The 21,573-nt window shown below is 42.1% G+C and overlaps 1 protein-coding gene across 1 annotated transcript in view; it reads right to left on the bottom strand.

Moving 5' to 3' along the window:
* Positions 1-21,573, bottom strand: part of LOC130363140 (calpain-13-like) — a 212,145-nt gene that overhangs the window by 104,665 nt on the left and 85,907 nt on the right. Inside the window, exons 3-7 of the mRNA XM_056568540.1 lie at positions 20,615-20,684; positions 20,366-20,484; positions 17,833-17,966; positions 16,721-16,895; positions 13,982-14,056 (exon numbers count right to left, since the gene is read on the bottom strand). Coding sequence (XP_056424515.1) covers positions 13,982-14,056; positions 16,721-16,895; positions 17,833-17,966; positions 20,366-20,484; positions 20,615-20,684 — 573 coding nt within the window. The remainder of the gene's footprint in view (positions 1-13,981; positions 14,057-16,720; positions 16,896-17,832; positions 17,967-20,365; positions 20,485-20,614; positions 20,685-21,573) is intronic.

Raw genomic sequence — 21,573 nt, 5'->3', positions numbered from 1 at the left:
GCTTATACTCGGGTCGGCTTATACTCGAGTATATACGGGTAATTCTCATGGTACAGATTAGATTATGGTGCCTGTGATAAGAAAATATAACAAAAAACCAAAGAATAACACTCACTATATTTATTGTAAAAATTAACCTGGTATCGAATTTATATTTAATTTGGTTCTCTGTTATTCCACATGACAGGCACCGGACATCAGAGATGGGAGATTTATACAAATATAAAAAAATAAATAAAAAATAAATAAAAATTACTGAAATAAAATCATATATATTGACAGTTAATTACGTTAACTGTTATATATTTTTAATGTATATAGGTCCATGTATTTATTTTAATTATATTATTATATATGGTTTGTTAAATAATTTTTAGTCAGTTTTTAATGTAATACATTTTAGACTACTTTAAAAAAAATTTTTTAATAGTAATAAATAAAACATGGGCCAAAATAATTATTGTTATATTCTAGATTTTATGCTTACATTATATATAGTATATTTTTATTTTATGAAAGAGGACAAACATTCCACTCTATACACATATGTGTGCACACATACATACCGTATATACTCGAGTATAAGCCGAGTTTTTCAGCATGATTTTTCATGCTGAAAACGCCCCCCTCGGCTTATACTCGAGTGAACTCTCCGCCCTCAGTGGTCTTCAACCTGCGGATCTCCAGATGTTTCAAAAATACAACTCCCAGCAAGCCTGGACAGCCATCGGGCAACGCCATTATTCCGGGGCCGGGCCCAAAGCACGGAGAGGAGGCGGTGAAGATGGACAGCCCGGAACGACTATCCCTCCCCACTGGACGGTCCCTGCAGCACAGATGGCCCGGACCAGCTCACCCTAATGTCCCGCCGAGCGGAGGCGAGTACAAAACTAAAGGGGGGAGGAGGGGGGGGGGGGGTCTGGATAACGACGAAGGCCTGGGCAGTGGTCTTCAATGGTTTTCGCTCTTCTAGAGATACATTTGTATCCATTTTCGAAAGCTTTTGTATATTGACTGTCATTCGCTACCATTGGCAGATATTTCTCCACTATCTGACAAACTTGTCTGACATTTTGGCTGTAATTGGTAGAAAAGATAAGTGGTTTTAGGGGAATGAAGTCATCAAAAAAACGACGCAGGGGCCGGAAACACCACAGCTCCAAAAAGAACCAGGAGACAGAACGCCAAATAGAAGCGGCTTCCATTCCGGTCTTCAACCTCTCGGCTAGAATTTTGTCTGAGCAGCAACTCAAGGTACTTTCAAAAGGACTTTCCTTTCCCCCAGCCTGTTCCTTTGACTTTTACAAAACCATGTTGGACATAAACCGATTTGTTCGCTCCATTACAGTGCGCGGGCACTTTAGCCACATCCAGGAGTGCGACAATATACGGGATGGGACTTCTAATATGGGGGGGCAGAGGGTTCCAATGGGTTAAACACTAATGGTGATGTTTTTGTTGATGCACATGATTTAAATACAGAAAATGTTTATATAACAAATTCTGAATCAGATATTATTGAGGTACAATTACCTGTGAATATTGATACATATTCAAACAGAGTGGAAGGACTCTCATTTAGGGAGCTCTCTACTTTGTTTGAATTACCGTATATACTCGAGTATAAGCCGAGTTTTTCAGCACGATTTTTCGTGCTGAAAACAACCCCCCTCGGCTTATACTCGAGTGAACTCTCCGCCCTCAGTGGTCTTCAACCTGCGGACCTCCAGATGTTTCAAAACTACAACTCCCAGCAAGCACGGGCAGCCATCGGCTGTCCGGGCTTGCTGGGAGTTGTAGTTTTGAAACCGCAGACATTGACAAGTGGTGATGATGAGGGAGGGGGGGGCTGATGACATGTGGTGATGATGACAAGGGGATGATGAAGGGGGGTGTGGGATCATGACAAGGGGATGATGAAGGGGGGTGGGGATGATGAAGGGGGGAGGGGATGATGACAAGGGGATGATGAAGGGGGGGTGGGATCATGACAAGGGGATGATGAAGGGGGGGGTGGGATCATGACAAGGGGATGATGAAGGGGGGTGTGTGGGATCATGACAAGGGGATGATGAAGGGGGGTGGGGATAATGAAGGGGGGAGGGGATGATGACAAGGGGATGATGAAGGGGAGGGTGTGGGATGATGACAAGGGGATGATGAAGGGGGGTGTGGGATGATGACAAGGGGATGATGAAGGGGGGTGGGGATGATGAAGGGGGGAGGGGATGATGACAAGGGGATGATGAAGGGGAGGGTGTGGGATGATGACAAGGGGATGATGAAGGGGGGGTGGGGATGATGACAAGGGGATGATGAAGGGGGGGTGTGGGATGATGACAAGGGGATGATGAAGGGGGGGGTGTGGGATGATGACAAGGGGATGATGAAGGGGGGGTGTGGGATGATGACAGGCGGTGATGATGATGAGGGTGTTAATGACGGGGGTCTGGATGATGACAGGGGGGATGATGTATTTCCCACCCTAGGCTTATACTCGAGTCAAAAACTTTTCCTGGGATTTTGGGGTACAATTAGGGGTCTTGGCTTATATTCGGGTCGGCTTATACTCGAGTATATACGGTACAACAACTAACGTCATCCAGAAAAAACATTGAACCTGTATTTTATACTCCCAACCCAAATGTCTAACCCGTAATGTCCCGCAGCCCGATACTGGATCAATTTCAAGCTTTGGTGGAGAAGGATTTGTATAAATTGTCTCAAAACATTCCCCCAGTTAAACACAATGTTAATATACAGGAGAGAAAAGCACTTAAAGAACTTATGGTGGCTAAAGAGATAGTTATTCGTGGAGCCGATAAAGGGGACGGAATTGTGGTGTTGGATAGTAAACTCTATAGGCAATTACATTTGGATATTTTATCCGACACAAATACTTATCAGATACAGTGGTCCCTCAAGTTACGATATTAATTGGTTCCAGGGCGACCATTGTATGTTGAAACCATTGTATGTTGAAACCATAACTCTATGGAAACCTGGTAATTGGTTCTGAAGTCCCCAAAATGTCATCCAAAAATAGGAAAAAGTGAGGATTAAAGAATAATAAGTAGATTAATATAGATAAAGCAAGATCGTACATATAAAAGTAAGAAAGAGCTGCTGGGAGCTGTAAATTACTGTCTATGTCAATGTTTCCCTACCAGGGTGCCTCCAGCTGTTGAAAAACTACAACTCCCAGCATGCCCGAACAGCAACAGCTTTGCAACAGCTGGAGGCACCCTGGTTGGGAAACACTGGTCTATGTAGAGGACAGGAGCTTCTTCAGGGTCCTGTACAGAACATACAATGTCCTAAAATGTAAAATGGAGCCGCCCTCACCTGATGTCCAAAGGAGCAGCTAACCCTGGTACAGGTAAAGAGTACAGAACATGTAATTCCTCCCTGTACGGTAGGGGGCGCTACCAGACATCAGTCAGTGCATTCACTTCAGTAATACAGGTAGAGAGTACAGAACATGTAATACCTCCCTGTACTGTAGGGGGCGCTACCAGACATCAGTCAGTGCATACACTTCAGTAATACAGGTAAAGAGTACAGAACATGTAATACCTCCCTGTACTGTAGGGGGCGCTACCAGACACCAGTCAGTGCATACGCTTCAGTAATACAGGTAAAGAGTACAGAACATGTAATACCTCCCTGTACTGTAGGGGGCGCTAGCAGACATCAGTCAGGGCATACACTTCAGTAATACAGGTAAAGAGTACAGAACATGTAATACCTCCCTGTACTGTAGGGGGCGCTACCAGACATCAGTCAGTGCATACACTTCAGTAATACAGGTAAAGAGTACAGAACATGTAATACCTCCCTGTACTGTAGGGGGCGCTACCAGACATCAGTCAGTGCATACACTTCAGTAATACAGGTGTTTTACCAGTAAGATGCCAATTCTGATTGGTCGGTTTTTCCAGCCATTGACACGTTTCACAGATCTGGACTGTCTGTAGCATTGTATGTTGAGTCTGGTTTCAAGTTACAATGTCCAGAAAAGACCATTGAATGTTGAAACTATTGTATGTTGAGGCCATTGTAAGTTGAGGGATCACTGTACTTAGGTCTAATCCAACACCACAGTTCAAAGACATTTTATACAATCTAGTGGATCTAGGCATAAGTGAGGGGCATTTAACCCCAAAAGAAGGTGATTATATTAAGGTATCTAATCCTATTGGGGGAGATTTATCAAAACCTGTCCAGAAGAAAAGTTGCCCAGTTGCCCATAGCAACCAATCATCTCACTGCTTTCATTTTTAACAAGGCCTCTGCAAAATGAAAGAAGCGATCTGATTGGTTGCTATGGGCAACTGGGTAACTTTTCCTTTGCACAGGTTTTGATAAATCTCCCCCATTATGTCTATATTTCATTCATTGGCAAAAATTCACAAGAATGTGTTCCCTCCACAAATTCGCCCCATAGTTGCCGGAATCGGCTCGCTTAACGAGAGATTGTGCGAATGGGTGGATTCCAGACTTTAGCCGTTGGTCCCTCTCATCCCGGGTTTCCTCCAGGATACCAGAGACGTCCTGGTTGCCATGGACAACATCAGGTGGGAACCCGGGATGCGATGGATAACGGCTGATGTGTCGGCCCTATATTCGGTCATCCCAAATAGGGAGGCACTTATTGCCTTGGAGTGGTTTTTGTCCACATATGCTCCATACTCCGGTGATCTGCAGAATTTTATTATTTTGGTGGTAGATTATCTATTAAAACACAATTTTTTTATGTTTGATGGCACATTTTTTCTGCAGATCACCGGAGCGAGCATGGGAGCAAAATTTTTGCCCTCATTAGCAAACATCTTCATGAGCTGGTGGGAAAAGGAGTTTTTGTTTTCTCAGCAAAATAGTTATAGTCAACACATTCTGTGGTATGGTCGGTACATAGACGACGTCCTGTTTATCGGGGGGGGGGGGGGTCGTCTATGCCGACCATACAGCAGTTTGGAGAATACCTTAATTCTAATCCCTGTAATCTTAGGTTCACATTATATAGCCATGAAAATGAAATCAGTTTTTTGGATTTAACATTGAGAGGTGATGTGGCGAACGCGAAAATCGAGACCTCCACATACCGTAAGGAACTTTCAGCCAATTCTATATTGCAGGCAAGATCTTGTCATCCCCCTCACGTTATTAAAAACTTACCAGTGGGGGAAGTGATGATAAGAGCCAGGCGTAATTGCTCCACATCAGAGATCTTTGATCGTGAGGTGGAGGATATATCACAAAGATTATATCAGAGAGGATATCAAAAATGGCCACTAGAAAGAGCAAAAAATATTGCCAGCAAAAGAAACAGGAGAGAGTTGGTATATGGAGATAATAAAAAACACAAGAACCATAAACTACAGAGTGATAAAAAAAACACTTATCTCTTCTACCAATTACAGCCAAAATGTCAGACAAGTTTGTCAGATAGTGGAGAAATATCTGCCAATGGGAGCGAATGACAGTCAATATACAAAAGCTTTCGAAAATGGATACAAATGTATCTCTAGAAGAGCGAAAACCATTGGGCAGCATATTTCTCCCATTCTCTTCAGTTCAACGGAGGAGAAAAAAAACCTACCTGGTTAAATGTGAAAGGAAATTATAAATGTGGACACCAGAAATGTATTTGTTGTACAATCATGAAAAATAGTAGGATGTTTATGTTCTCTACAACAAAAGAAACATTTAACATGTCTGAATACATAAACTGCAATACCAGCAATGTGGTGTATTTAATGACATGTGAACTATGCCAAGTCCAATATGTTGGTTGTACCACGAGTCCCCTGAAGGCGAGGATCAGGAAACACCTATCAGATATTCCTCAGTTTCTATCTAGACATTTGTCCATGGTAAGTACCATATATACTCGAGTATATACGGTAAGCATTGTGCTGAAAACCATTAGGGGGATTTCTCTGGTCTTGGCCTTCAGGGGATAGAAAGAGTCGTCCAGACTATTAGGGGTGGAAACATCAAAGAAAAGTTGTTGGATAGAGAGGTGTACTGGATAATAAAATTACAAACCAGATACCCCCACGGTCTTAATCAAAGACAAGACGTGATATTACACTACTAAACTAATAGTCACTAATGTTATGATCAAGTGACAACTTTCCACTGATGTGTGTATGCATATATACCGTATATACTCGAGTATAAGCCGACCCGAATATAAGCCGAGGCCCCTAATTTCACCCCAAAAACCCAGGAAAAGTTATTGACTCGACTATAAGCCTAGGGTGGGAAATACATCAACCCCCCCTGTCATCATCCAGACCCCCGTCATTAACACCCTCATCATCATTACCCTGTCATCATCCCCCCTTCATCATCATTACCCTGTCATCATCCCCGCCCCCTTCATCATTACCCTGTCATCATCCCCCCTTCATCATCATCACCTGTCATCATCCCCCCCTTCATCATTACCCTGTCATCATCCCCCCTTCATCATTACCCTGTCATCATCCCCCCTTCATTATTACCCTGTCATCATCCCCCTTCATCATCATTACCCTGTCATCATCCCCCCCTTCATCATTACCCTGTCATCATTCCCCCCCTTCATCATTACCCTGTCATCATCCCCCTTCATCATCATTACCCTGTCATCATCCCCCCCCTTCATCATTACCTTGTCATCATCCCCCCCTTCATCATTACCCTGTCATCATTCCCCCCCTTCATCATTACCTTGTCATCATCCCCCCTTCATCATTACCCTGTCATCATTCCCCCCCTTCATCATTACCCTGTCATCATCCCCCTTCATCATCATTACCCTGTCATCATCCCCCCTTCATCATCATTACCCTGTCATCATCCCCCCTTCATCATCATTACCCTGTCATCATTCCCCCCCTTCATCATTACCTTGTCATCATCCCCCCTTCATCATTACCCTGTCATCATTCCCCCCCTTCATCATTACCCTGTCATCATCCCCCTTCATCATCATTACCCTGTCATCACCCCCCCCTTCATCATTACCCTGTCATCATCCCCCCTTCATCATCATTACCCTGTCATCATCCCCCCTTCATCATTACCCTGTCATCATCCCACACCACCTCCTTCATCATCACCGCTTGTCAATGTCTGATTTAACAGTGGTCTTCAACCTGCAGACCTCCAGATGTTCCAAAACTACAACTCCCAACATGCCCGGACAGCCATCGGCTGTCCGGGCATGCTGGGAGTTGTAGTTTTGAAACATCTGGAGGTCCGCAGGTTGAAGACCACTGCCCAGGCCTTCGTCGTTATCCAGACCCCCTCCCCCCTCCTACTCCCCCCTTTAGTTTAGTACTCACCTCCGCTCGGCGGGACGTTAGGGTGAGCTGGTCCGGGCCATCTGTGCTGCAGGGACCGTCCGGTGGGGAGGGATAGTCGTTCCGGGCTGTCCATCTTCACCGGGGGGGGGGGCCTCTTCTCCGCGCTTCGGGCCCGGCCCCGGAATAATGGCGTTGCCCGATGGCTGTCCGGGCTTGCTGGGAGTTGCATTTTTGAAACATCTGGAGGTCCGCAGGTTGAAGGCCACTGAGGGTGGAGAGTTCACTCAAGTATAAGCCGAGGGGGGTGTTTTCAGCATGAAAAATCGTGCTGAAAAACTCGGCTTATACTCGAGTATATACGGTAATGTATGTGTGCACACATATGTGTATAGAGTGGAATGTTTGTCCTCTTTCATAAAATAAAAATATACTATATATAACGTAAGCATAAAATCTAGAATATAACAATAATTAATTTGGTCCCATGTTTTATTTATTACTATTAAATTTTTTTTTTTTAAAGTAGTCTAAAATGTATTACATTAAAAACTGACTAAATTTTTTTTTTTAACAAACCATATATAATAATATAATTAAAATAAATACATGGACCTATATACATAAAAAATATATAACATAAGTTCATTTGGAAGGGGGGTCGCCACAGGTTGTCCGTATCTGTTTTAACAGTGAAAATAAATTTTGGAGGTCTGGCTTTACCAGATGTCTACCAATAGTATTACCCTACACATCTTAGAGCAGTTCCCTCATGCTTCTTAGCGTATAATAAATGGACGGATGTGGAAAAGCTGTGGTCGGCCCCCATTCATTTATGTGCTCTAATTTGGAGTCCTAACCCTCCTAATCTTTCAAGGAACGTACTAGGTCCCATGAGAGCAACTTTGAAGATTTGGGAACTAGCCAACACTAAATATTCCCTAAAATCGGCTAACGCTCTACTGACTCCTTTCATATTTAATCCTTTCTTTCCTAACAGTGACGACATAGATACGATATCCCCTTGGGTAAATGCTAAATTATTTCACCTAGCGGATTTAGTGGACCCTATAAGGAGGACAATTCTTCCCTTCCATACCTTGAAAGACAAACATCACCTCCCTAGTTCTGCTAATATCAGGACGTTTTACTACATTCACGTTTACCAACAAGCGATATCCCTGTTTCTAAACCAACTCTTTTTGAGACACAATGTAGGGGGGGAGTATCTACAAAGGGATTAATCTCAACCATTTATAACATATTGAATTCCCTCATATACCGAGACAACCCGAAACATAACTACATGAAGAAATGGGAGGACTATTTAGGGAACTCGCTTCCTATGTCTACTTGGCGGAATATATGGGTTCAAGCTGCGAAATCCTCTTGGTGTATAACGCACAAAGAGAATCAATATAAGATTCTCTTCCATTGGTACCATACTCCAGATGTGCTGAACCCTTTTTACCCACAGGTATCGTCAAGATGTTGGCGATGTGGCTCGGTTTCCGGAACCCTGCCACATATATTTTGGGATTGTCAATCCCTTCGCCATTATTGGCTGGAAGTTCAATCTCTGGTAGCGAAGACTGTAGGGATACATATTCCCTTATGTCTTCTTACTTATATTCTGAACATCCCACCTCCAGGTGTAAGAAAACATAAACTTAGGCTTTTCCATTACATACTTACCGCAGCTAAATGTTTATTGGCCCAAAATTGGAAAAAAATCCGAATCCCCATCAGCCCAATCGCTTACTGATAGAATCCTTGAGGTCAGACGAATGGAATATTTATCAGCGATTTCTGAAAATAGACTTACCCATTTTAACAATACATGGAAGGACTGGGACGGCTTTATGGAGAATACCATCCCCCGGTGAGGCAGAGGAGGTCCGGATACTGTCACATGAGCTTGTATATACTTTTCATTATAATATCTTATGTCTTTAATTTGTCTTTCTTTCTAACTATAATTTTTCTACTGTTATCTTTACCCCACTTTTTTTTTTTTCTCCATTCTCTGAACCACATTTTAGCCAAAATATGTCATCTTATAATTCTTTTATCCCCAGTCCATTATAAATCTTGTTAGAAATGATAGAGAGGATTACACTTCTACTTGCGTATACAATATGTTCTTTATTAACGTTATAGAGAATAATGGTTCGGTTACATGAATGGCAACCTTGCTGCAGTGGCGTTGCGACCCGGGTGCGGGGGGTGCGGCCCGCACCGGGTGACACCAACCTAATGGGGTGACACCAAGACTCCGCAGCACCCACACCCCCTCCCCAGCTACACTTACACCCCCCTATGTGCCCGACCGGCCTCCCATCCGTCAGCACACCCCCCCCTGTGCTGTGTGTGCGGTGCGCCCGTCCGTTAGCAACCCCCCCCCCTTTCAGTGCGCCCGTCCGTCATCACGCCCCCCCCCTCACCTTCACCAGTACTGTGCCCGGCCTCCGCTCCCACGTCTGCGCCGGCCTGACGTCACACCGCATGGCCGCGCAGGGGGACGTCAGTTACGTCACTCGCACGGCGCCCGGTGAGAAGGATCGCGCTGCGCTGGATCGGTGAGTGTGTGTGTCTGTCTCTATCTATGTTTGTGTGTGTGTGTGTGTGTTTGTGTGACTCTCTGAGTGTGTGTGACTCTGTGTATTTGTGTGACTCTGTGTGTGACTCTGTGTATTTGTGTGACTCTGTGTGAGTGTGTGTCTCTCTGACTGTGTGTGTTTGTGTGTGTGTCTCTCTGTGTTGTGTGTTTTTTTTTTTGTGTGTGTGCATGTGCATGTGTGTGTGTGTGTGTGGGGAGACTTTGACGCATTGTGGGGAACCTGCAAGGGAACCTGCGGCCTAATGTGGGGAGTCTATACTACCTAATGTGGGGAGTCTATGCTACCTAATGTGCGGAGTCTATGATACCTAATGTGCGGAGTCTATGCTACCTAATGTGGGGAGTCTATGCTAGCTAATGTGGGGAATCTGTGCTACCGAATGTGGGGAAACTGCTACCTAATGTGGGGATTCTGTGCTACCTAATATGGGGAAATTGCTACCTAATGTGGGGTAACTGGTACCTACCTAATGTGGGGAAACTGGTACCAAATGTGGGGAATCTATGCTGCCTAATGTGGGGAAAAGATGCTACCTAATGTGGGGAAACTGCTACCTACCTAATGTGGGGGAACTGCTGCCTACCTAATGCTCCCCCCCCTGGCAGTAGCACCCTCATCATCCGCCAGCAACTACCCCCCCCCATCAGCACCTCCATCAGCAGATCCTGATGGTGGATGATGGCGGTGCTCCTGCCAGGAGGATGATCCTGCCGATGGATGATGGGGGTGATACTGCCAGGGGGGATGGCCAGTAGCACCCTCATCATCCTTCAGCAACACCCCCCCCACTAGTAGCACCCCGATCATCCACTAGCAACACCACCAATACCCCCCTCCCGTGGTAATAGCATCAGCTAACGGATGTTGAGGGTGTTACTGCGGTTGTGGTATTATATTCAGAGGGTGCACTGTATGGCAACGTTATATTCAGAGGTCGCAGTTTGTGGTAGTATTATATTCAGAGGGCGCAGTTTGTGGTAGTATTATATTCAGAGGGCGCAGTTTGTGGTAGTATTATATTCAGAGGGCGCAGTTTGTGGTAGTATTATATTCAGAGGGCGCAGTTTGTGGTAGTATTATATTCAGAGGGCGCAGTTTGTGGTAGTATTATATTCAGAGGGCGCAGTTTGTGGTAGTATTATATTCAGAGGGCACAGTGGGTGGTAGTATTATTAGAGATGAGCGAACTTACAGTAAATTCGATTCGTCACGAACTTGTTGGCTCAGCAGTTGATGACTTATCCTGCGTAAATTAGTTCAGCCTTCAGGTGCTCCGGTGGGCTGGAAAAGGTGGATACATTTCTAGGAAAGAGTCTCCTAGGACAATATCCACTTTTATCAGCCCACGGGAGCACCTGAAAGCTGAACTAATTTATGCAGGAAAAGTCATCAACTGCCAAGCCGAGAAGTTTGTGACGAGTTGAATTTACTGTAGTTTGCTCATCTCTAAGTATTATATTCAGAGGGCGCAGTGGGTGGTAGTAATATATTCAGAGTGTACAGTATGTGTTGGTATTATATTCAGAGGGTACAGTATGTGATAGTATTATATTCAGGGGTACAGTATGTGATAGTATTATATTCAGGGGTACAGTATGTGGCAGATTTATATTCAGAGTGTACAGTATGTGTTGGTATTATATTCAGAATGTACAGTGTGTGGTAGTATTATATTCAGTGGGTATGGTGTATGGAAGGTTTATAATCAAAGAGTATAGTGTATAGTAGTATTATATTTAGAGGATACAGTGTCTGGCAGGTTTATAATAATAATTGTTTTCATATAGAGGATGAGAATGCGCTGACATAGTGAGGAGACGTCTGGGCGTCACATTCTACAGACAGAAGATTTAGCTGGACCAGGCGGTATGTACCATCTGAATTAGATAAGGGAAGACTATAGAGAAGACGTCACCTGTAATCACTGATATCATTGTGTATTCTCCTCACTATAGAGAAGACGTCACCTGTAATCACTGATATCATTGTGTATTCTCCTCACTATAGAGAAGACGTCACCTGTAATCACTGATATCATTGTGTATTCTCCTCACTATAGAGAAGACGTCACCTGTAGTCACTGATATCATTGTACATTCTCCTCTCTGTGTCCTATCAGAGCTGTAGTCGCTTGTCAGTTCTACAGTTATGGTCAGTGAAACTACAACTCCCAGCATAACCTCACCACTGCATAAAGGGGTACTCTACTGGAAAACATTTTTTTTAATCAACTGGTGCTACAAAGTTAAACAGATTTGTAAATTACTTCTATTTAAAAATCTTAATCCTTCCAGTACTTATTAGCTGCTGTATAAGCGATTCACAGGAAGTTATTTTCTTTTTTAATTTATTTTCTGTCTGACCACAGTGCTCTCTGCTGACACCTCTGTCCATGTCAAGAACTGTCCATAGTAGGAGCAAATCCCCATAGCAAACCTATCCTGCTCTGGACAGTTCCTGACATGGACAGAGGTGTCAGCAAATAGCACTGTGGTCAGATTGGAAAGAACTACGCAACTTCCTGTGGAGCAGACACCAGCTTATAAGTACTGTAAGTATTAAGATTTAAATAGAAGTAATTTAAAAATCTGTTTAACTTTCTGGCACCAGTTGATATAAAAGTTAATGTTTTCCAGTGGAGTACCCCTTTAAGTAATTCTGGGAGCTGTATATTTAAATGGTGAAAACTTCTTTAACACTTTCCCATTCTGTGGCAACTGGTATATCTGATTATTATACTGGAATTTCTCACAATGCGCTACAACAGTGGTGTCTGTCACAACAGGCTAAAAACTTACTGGGGGGAGGGGGGAGGTATGGGGGTGACACCCTTTTCTACCGCACCGGGTGACACCAACCCTAGCAACGCCACTGCCTTGCTGTATCATATAGTGATCTGCCAAATCTTATTCCTTATTGTAATTAGATGTGTACGTTCATGAAACTGAAAGTTATGATTACAAGACATATCTGAGTGAATTATACAATTAGAGGACTAACAATTTATTGGTTCGGATTCAGATAATACCGATATATTTACTTTTTATTTGTTTTCAATGTCTGTTTTTTCTTTTTTGATTTTCTTACTGTTAAAATGAAAAATTGTTTATAAAATATAATAATAAACAGTTATATATAAAAAAATATATATATATATATAACATAAGACGTAATTAACTGTCAATATATATGATTTTATTTCAGTATTTTTATTTTATTTTTTTAAATATTTGTATAAATCTCCCATCTCTGATGTCCGGTGCCTGTCATGTGGAATAACAGAGAACCAAATTAAATATAAATTCGATACCAGGTTAATTTTTACAATAAATATGGTGAGTGTTTTTTGTTATATTTTCTTATCACAGGCACCATAATCTAATCTGTACCATGAGAATTATAGCTGTGAATCTCAGTTATTTTTATATTGTAGTGTCAGTATGTGTTCACATGAACCATGCGTTTTTATCCCATGTATATAATTGTGCAGGAGACGGGTGGGTTAACTTCCTGCAGCGGGGTTAAATCCAGGGAGTGGTTGCATTCCTTGGATACACCCATTCTGTTGGAGAGAATCCCGCCCATCTCCTCTATGAAAGAGATTCGTTTGTATTGTATTGTTGTATGACTAAGGCCGCAGATTGTGGCTGAAACGCGTCACCCATTTGTCATCATGTTGTGTTACCGCTGAATAAATATTTTTTGTATTGCTTGGAACCTGCGCTGGACCTCTCTTCATTTCTACACAATAGCTATTATTATATAATAAATAAAAAAAATAACCAATATTACATAAGAAACAAAGCAACGTGTATCGCGTCCCCACTGGTTTAGTCTATATCACATTGAATCAGCAATCGTTTAGTTCTGTCTTCCATAGTTTTTCCATTCTAGAGATAGAAATATGGTGATAACCGTTTGAATACTTTGAAAACTTCAAATTTCTTGAATGTCTTTCAGGTCTTATTTGTTTTTTTTTCTCCCATCCAGAGCACCAACTAGAATGGTCAACATCTGGAGGAGAGATGACCCCCACCATAAGCTACATCTGCCCCTATGTCTTACCTGAGTGCTGTCAGTCACAGTGTAGGCGTGACCCTGAATGAGGCCGTTCTGCAGCTCGGCGTTCCCGGTATGTAACTGAAATAGAATTACACAGAGTATTATATATGGGACTTGTAAGTAATACAATTACATTGTATTCAGGTGGCTGTGACATGGCGTGCAGGTTTACACTATTTGATCACAATGTATACTAATGACCTGTTAGTATTAAAAATGTGATGAGAAGCCAAAGATCTCTGTACAAGTTGTGGATAGGCGGCCATGTCTGTTTTTCAAAATTTATTTAAAATCAACTGGTGCCAGAAAGTTATACAAAAATTCGTAATTCTCACAGTACTTATCAGCTGCTGTATACTACAGAGGAATTTCTTTTCTTTTTAAATTTCTTTTCTATCTGACACCAGTGCTCTCTGCTGACGCCTCTGTCCATGTCAGGAACTGTCCAGAGCAGGAGAGGTTTGCTATGGGGATTTGTTCCTGCTCTGGACAGTTCCTGACATGGACAGAGATGTCAGCAGAGAGCACTGTGGTCAGACAGAAATGAAATTTAAAAAGAAAAGAACTTCCTCTGTAGTATACAGTAGCTGATAAGTACTAGAAGAAATAAGAATTTTTAATAGAAGTAATTTACAAATCTGTATAACTTTCTTGCACCAGTTGATTTAAAATAAATTGTTCTCCTCCTAGTGGGATAACCCCTTGTCACCTCTTCCTTCTTTAATTGTATGTTGTTTGATATATATATAAATTGTATATATTTTATGTGTATAGTACTTCCAGGACCTTAGGTCACATGACTAATAAGTCTAATGTTAGGTTAAGCTTAAGGACCTTCCAGGTCACTTGATGTGGTCACATGATGTACCACAATGCTTTGTGAAAGGACTGACAGCTGGTGGGAACCAATAAGCTCTAAGCCTACCCCTCTTCATATAAGGGGGCTGTTAACCAATCCTCGCTCTCTTGGGTTCCGGACTAGCAGAGAGAGAGGAGATCCATGCAAACCTACAAGACAAAACTAGGCCTGAAGCCTACCAATTCAGCAGCTTATTAACCGTGAGTCTACCAACTCTAAATCCTGTTAATCCTGCGTGACTGCTGGACCTAAATAATTCCCCTAAATCCAGCGGAACAGCGTAATTCCAGACTCAGAGCTTATAAACTACAAGGTCCCAACCAACTGTGAGGAACTGACAGACTACTCTTCTGTATAGACTTTTTGCTGTTATCAACCTCCATAAAAGCCGCAGTAAAGTTATCTACAGTTTACTAAACCTCCGGTTGTGGACAATCCTTTATTCCTCCCTATCGTTCCTTGGACGGGTGGCGGTAGGAAATACAGTGACCCCCCGACCTACGATGGCCCCGACATATGATCAAATCGACATACGATGCTTTTTTATGTCGGGGCCATCGCATTAAGTGCTATCCGGCAGCGCCAAATGCTTAAGCTGCTGCCGGATAGCAGCTTAATGTTCCCCGTGTGGTGCGGTAAGTATTACTTACCCCTCCACGATGCTCCGGGGTGCCCTCCGGGTCCAGCGCTGGTCTTCCGGTGTCTTCTCGGCCCTCTCCGATGACGTCAATACGCTGCTGCGCACGTCATCCAATAGGAATGGCGTACGCAGCGGCGTAATGACGTCGCTATGCAGGACCAGTAAGGCCTTGTGGAAGACAGAAGAGGACCCGAGAAGACAGAAGAGGACTGGAGAAGACAGAAGAGGACCAGAGAAGACAGCAGAGGACCGGAGAAGACAGCGGGGAGCACAGCGGAGGCCCGGGATCACCATCGGGAGCGGCGGGGACACCATCTCGAGCGAATTACCATCGTATGTTGAGGGACCACTGCATATATACTGAGGAAGAACCCACACCCTGGCATCACGAAAGTTAAGGGTTAATCCAACACCCTTTCATCACTGCACAGCTACACCACTCACACCCTACACCCCCAGGCTACTACAGATGTGACAGGTAAGGGCATAGTAGGTATAGACTTGGCAAAAACGGATATGGCAGGTAAGAACACGGTAGATGTAGATACGGCAGGTAAAGACATGGTAGGAAGGGACACGGCAGGTTTAGACGTGACAGGAAAGGGTATGGCAAGTATGGACATGGCAGGTATGTCAGAAAAGGACATGGCAGGTAAAGACCTGGTATGAAAAGACAGGATAGGTAAGGAAAAGGCAGGTTTTGATATAACAGGTATGAATGTGACAGAAAAGGGCATAGTAGGTATAGACATGGCAAGAACGGACATGGCAGGTAAGGACACGGCAGATGTAGACATGGCAGGTAAAGACATGGCACAGAAGGTCCTGACTGAATGTGTCTTACTTTGCATCCTCCTCTGCTTCTGGTGCCAAGTTCCTGCCCAGTGGCCGGATTAGTGAAGGATTTAGGAGTGTTGAGTGACTGGCGCTGGCACCAAAAGCTGGAGTAGAGGCTGGCAATTGTGTTCACGATGATGTGTAAACAAGGCAGCGAAACAATAGAGATGGTGAAGGGTGGTGAGAATGCCTGGACACACAGGGGCTGTCATACAGCACTGCTACAGTGAACAACAACACGACAGCCTGGATATATATACACAGTATATGCTGTAGATAAAGATATACATATATATTCTACCTAAAGTTTGTACATGAGTCTGTCTATAGAATATACTGTACACTAGATACATCTTTATATTTTTGACTTTTTTATGTACATCTTGATGCTGGATTTTATACTTACGTCTCCTGGCGTTGTGCACCCCATAAAGGATCCCGATCGTGCAGCAGCTAACACAATGTCTTGCAGGTCCAGTGGGGGTTTGGATAAGTTAAAATCCATTTGCACCCCTCCAGAAAAGTCCACCATGGCCTCTGAGATGAATCCCCAGTGCAGGTTCTGGTACGACCCGCGTAACCTAAGAGGATGAAAGCGACAATTCATAGACTGAAAGGGGGAAATGATGGACGCTGTGAGGTTTTCTGTAGGGAACCTGTCACCACAAAAACCCCTACAAAATATGGGCAGAGGATCGCGGCCCCCAGACTCCTCTCCCAGTATCCGGCTCTTTATGAAACTACGGTATATATTCTCTAGAACTCCGCAGCTTCACAGAGAAAAAGATATTTCTTTATAATGAGGAACCTGGCGGGATCTCCTGCGCCATAGATAGGAAATCAGGAATCCGTAAAACAGGTTCTCCTTAATCCTGAAACCTCAAGCGCTAAGAATACTACGTAAAAATAACACCAAAAAAGTTAACACATAACTCATATCATCTTACAAAATATATATACACAATGACTCCACCAGCAGAATAGTGAGTGCAGCTCTGGAGTATAATACAGGCTATAACTCAGGATCAGTACAGGATAAGTAATGGAATGTATGTACACAGTGACCCCACCAGCAGAATAGTGAGTACAGCTCTGGTGTATAATACAGGATGTAACTCAGGATCAGTACAGGATAAGTAATGTAATGTATGTATACAGTGACCTCACCAGCAGAATAGTGAGTACAGCTGTGGAGTATAATACAGGATATAACTCTGGATCAGTACAGGATAAGTAATGTAATGTATGTACACAGTGACCTCACCAGCAGAATAGTGAGTACAGCTCTGGAGTATAATCCAGGATATAACTCAGGATCAGTACAGGATAAGTAATGTAATGTATGTACACAGTGACCTCACCAGCAGAATAGTGAGTACAGCTGTGGAGTATAATACAGGATATAACTCTGGATCAGTACAGGATAAGTAAGATATTATTGTTATAGATAAATATATGGTCAAAGGCTTTAATCATAAAACATATATTACAATAAATTCATATAATTCTCAGACATACTTAGCATACGCTTTCTCCAAAAGAGACGGCCAAAACTCGTTGCTGACACGTGGTTGCACTGACAAGTATCTTCCATTGAGCATCGGTAGCCGATCGTCGATAACCACGTCCACCCATTCTCCGTACTGCCAGAACTATGGGGGGGAAAAGTACAAGAGTTGTACAACATATGCGAAAACCTATAGTAGTGTTTTCTAAACAGTGTGTCTCCATCTGTGGCAAAACTACAACTCCCAGCATGTTAAGCAGCAGGTATCATGGTCTGGGCAGTGGATGGGAGACCAACAGCAATACTCAGAGCAGTTGCAAAACTTCAACTCCCAGCATGCCCGGACAGCCTTCGGCTTCCGGGCATGCTGGGAGTTGAAGTTTTGCAACTGCTCTGAGTATTGCTGTTGGTCTCCCATCCACTGCCCAGACCATGATACCTGCTGCTTAGCATGCTGGGAGTTGTAGTTTTGCAACTGCTCTAAACATTGCTGTAGGTCTCCCATCCACTTGCCCAGACCATGATACCTGCTGCTTAGCATGCTGGGAGTTGAAGTTTTGCAACAGCTGGAGGCACTCTGTTTGGGAAACACTGCTCTGAGCATTGCTGTTGGTCTCCCATCCACTGCTCAGACCATGATACCTGCTGCTTAGCATGCTGGGAGTTGTAGTTTTGCAACAGCTGCAGGCACACTGTTAGGAAAACACTAACCTATGGTCAGGCAGGTTGTTACTATCCTCACCCTACATGATACCAGGAGTGAATGGAGTCTACAATGTTTTTGAGATATTTTTGGATTCTACATAGTGACGTTCTGTATTTATATAGTGAGGTAACCTCCAAATACTCCCGCAATGTGGTGCAGTAAATATAGATGTGTACACACGGGGCTCTGATCCAGTAATGTGCACATTGTAATGTAGATTATCCATCCTAATCCAGGTGTATGAGCAAAACAAACAGGATTAGGATGGTCCAAAATAACCCCCCCGAGGGTAAGGTCCGCCTCTGTACACTGACTGATACCTATACTTGTCATAAAATTTGTGTTCTCCTCCGACTTTGTGCACATTTGTTACTAAAATTCTACATTAGGTGAAAAAAATCTCCATCAAATGAGTGTTTCTACTGATACAATAATATATATATATATATATATATATATATATATATATATATATGTATATATGTATATGTTAGTGGTGGAAGGTAGATACGTGCCAAATACAGTAGGTTTCTGTATCAACTAGTAAACTTCCAGGGTTATAAAGGAGGCCGATCCGGCAGTCCGTTTCAGCATTTCCATGGAGCTAAGTTGCAGTTAGGATAGTTGTCTTGCAGCTTAAAGGGGTACCCCGGTGGAAAACTTTTTTTTTTTTTTTAAATCAACTGATGCCAGAAAGTTAATCAGATTTGTAAATGACTTCTATTAAAAAATCTTAATCCTTCCAGTACTTATTAGCGGCTGTATAGTACAGAGGAAATTCTTTTCTTTTTGGATTTCTTTTCAGTCTGACCACAGTGCTCTATGCTGACACCTCTGTCCATGTCAGGAACTGTCCAGAGTAGGAGAATATCCCCATAGAAAACCTCTCCTGCTCTGGACAGTTCCTGAGGTGTCAGCAGAGAGAACACTGTGGTTAGACAGAAAAGAAATCGGAAAAGAAAAGAATTTCCTTTTGTAGTATACAGCAGCTGATAAGTACTGGAAGGATTAAGAATTTTTAATAAAAGTAATTTACAAATCTGTTTAAATTCTTGCACAAGTTGATAAAAAAAAAAGTTTTCCACTGGAGTACCCCTTTAAATGGGCTCTTTTTCTGGAAGGGCTGTAGTGTGGGTGGAAAGCCATTCCCACAGTCCAGTCCGAACTTTACTGGACCTTTTGAAGCATTTAAAGGGGTACTCCGGTGGAAAACGTTTTTTTTTTTTTTTTTTTTTTTATCAACTGGTGCCAGAAAGTTAAACAGATTTGTAAATTACTTCTATTAAAAATTCTTAATCCTTACAGTACTTATTAGCTGCTGTATACTACAGAGGAAATTCTTTTATTTTGGGATTTCTTTTCTGTCTGACCACAGTGCTCTCTGCTGACACCTCTGTTCATTTTAGGAACTGTCCAGAGCAGCATAGGTTTGCTATGGGGATTTTCTCCTGCTCCTGACAGTTCCTGACACGGACAGAGGTGTCAGCGGAGAGCACTGTGGTCAGACAGAAAATAAATTCAAAAAGAAAAGAATCTCCTCTGTAGTATACAGCCTCTAATGCGTACTGGAAGGATTAATATTTTTTTAATAGAAGTAATTTACTAATCTGTTTAACTTTCTGGCACCAGTTGATTAAAAAAAAAAATAAAGATTTCCACCGGAGTACCCCTTTATCTAGTCAGACGCAGTACATATTCCAATCTAAAAGAATTTGGTGTCAAAGCCAAATCATTGTCAGAATAAAACGAAACATAATGATAACAAAGTGACTAGTAAAGTGAAGTGTCTATCTGTCCAATCAGCCACAAAATATCCAACGAAGATATTCACCTCTTACCCTGAAATGAAACATTCCAGCATATTTGTGTGTGAACTCCTGGTCTTTGGGAACAACGTTTTCCAGGAATTTTCGATGCAAAGTTAAAGCCCCGACAACAGAGAGAACCCAGCAATCTCCTATTGGGGGAAAAAAAAGGTGTCACTGCTCTTCTGTATCCTACTGCAAAGGAAAAGTATCAACGGGGCTGTAGATATTATTGGTTTTCATTTAATATATATTTAAGCCGAAACAATAAAATAATTTTACCTATTTCTCCTTGCATGATGTCAAATATGCTGGCGCCATCTACCAGAAACTGGGCGTCTCTCTGAAGTTCCTGAGAACAGACATGAAAGAGGTGAGAACATACAGATGTAGCAGAGCTGAGTATGTCATTTGGCGCAACTATATATATATATATCACTATTTGTTTTCTGTGACTTTTCATATCTATCTCATTTCTATCTATCTATCTCATATCTATCTATCTATCTCATATCTATCTATCTATCTCATATCTATCTCATATCTATCTATCTATCTCATATCTATCTATCTCATATCTATCTATCTATCTACTATCTATCTATCTACTATCTATCTCATATCTATCTATCTCATATATATTATCTCATATCTATTTCATATCTATCTATCTATCTATCTATCTCATATCTATCTATCTATCTCATATCTATCTATCTCATATCTATCTATCTATCTACTATCTATCTATCTACTATCTATCTCATATCTATCTATCTCATATATATTATCTCATATCTATTTCATATCTATCTATCTATCTATCTATCTCATATCTATCTATCTATCTATCTATCTCATATCTATATATCTATCTATCTCATATCTATCAATCTCATATCTATCTATCTATCTATCTATCTCATATCTATCTATCTATCTCATATCTATCTATCTCATATCTATCTATTTATTTCACATCTATCTCATATCTATCTATCTATCTCATATCTATTTATCTCATATCTATCTCATATCTATCTATCTATCTATCTATCTATCTATCTCATATCTATCTATCTTATATCTATCTATCTCATATCTATCTCATGTCTATCTATCTATCTATCTCATATCTATCTATCTTATATCTATCTATCTATCTCATATCTATCTATCTCATATCTATCTATCTCATATCTATCTATCTCATATATATCTATTTATCTATCTCATATCTA

The sequence above is a fragment of the Hyla sarda genome, chromosome 3, assembly GCF_029499605.1.
Source record: "Hyla sarda isolate aHylSar1 chromosome 3, aHylSar1.hap1, whole genome shotgun sequence".
In the NCBI taxonomy this organism is placed as follows: domain Eukaryota; kingdom Metazoa; phylum Chordata; class Amphibia; order Anura; family Hylidae; genus Hyla; species Hyla sarda.
Note: the sequence above shows the minus strand (reverse complement) of the source record. Positions and strands in the feature narration are given on the sequence as shown.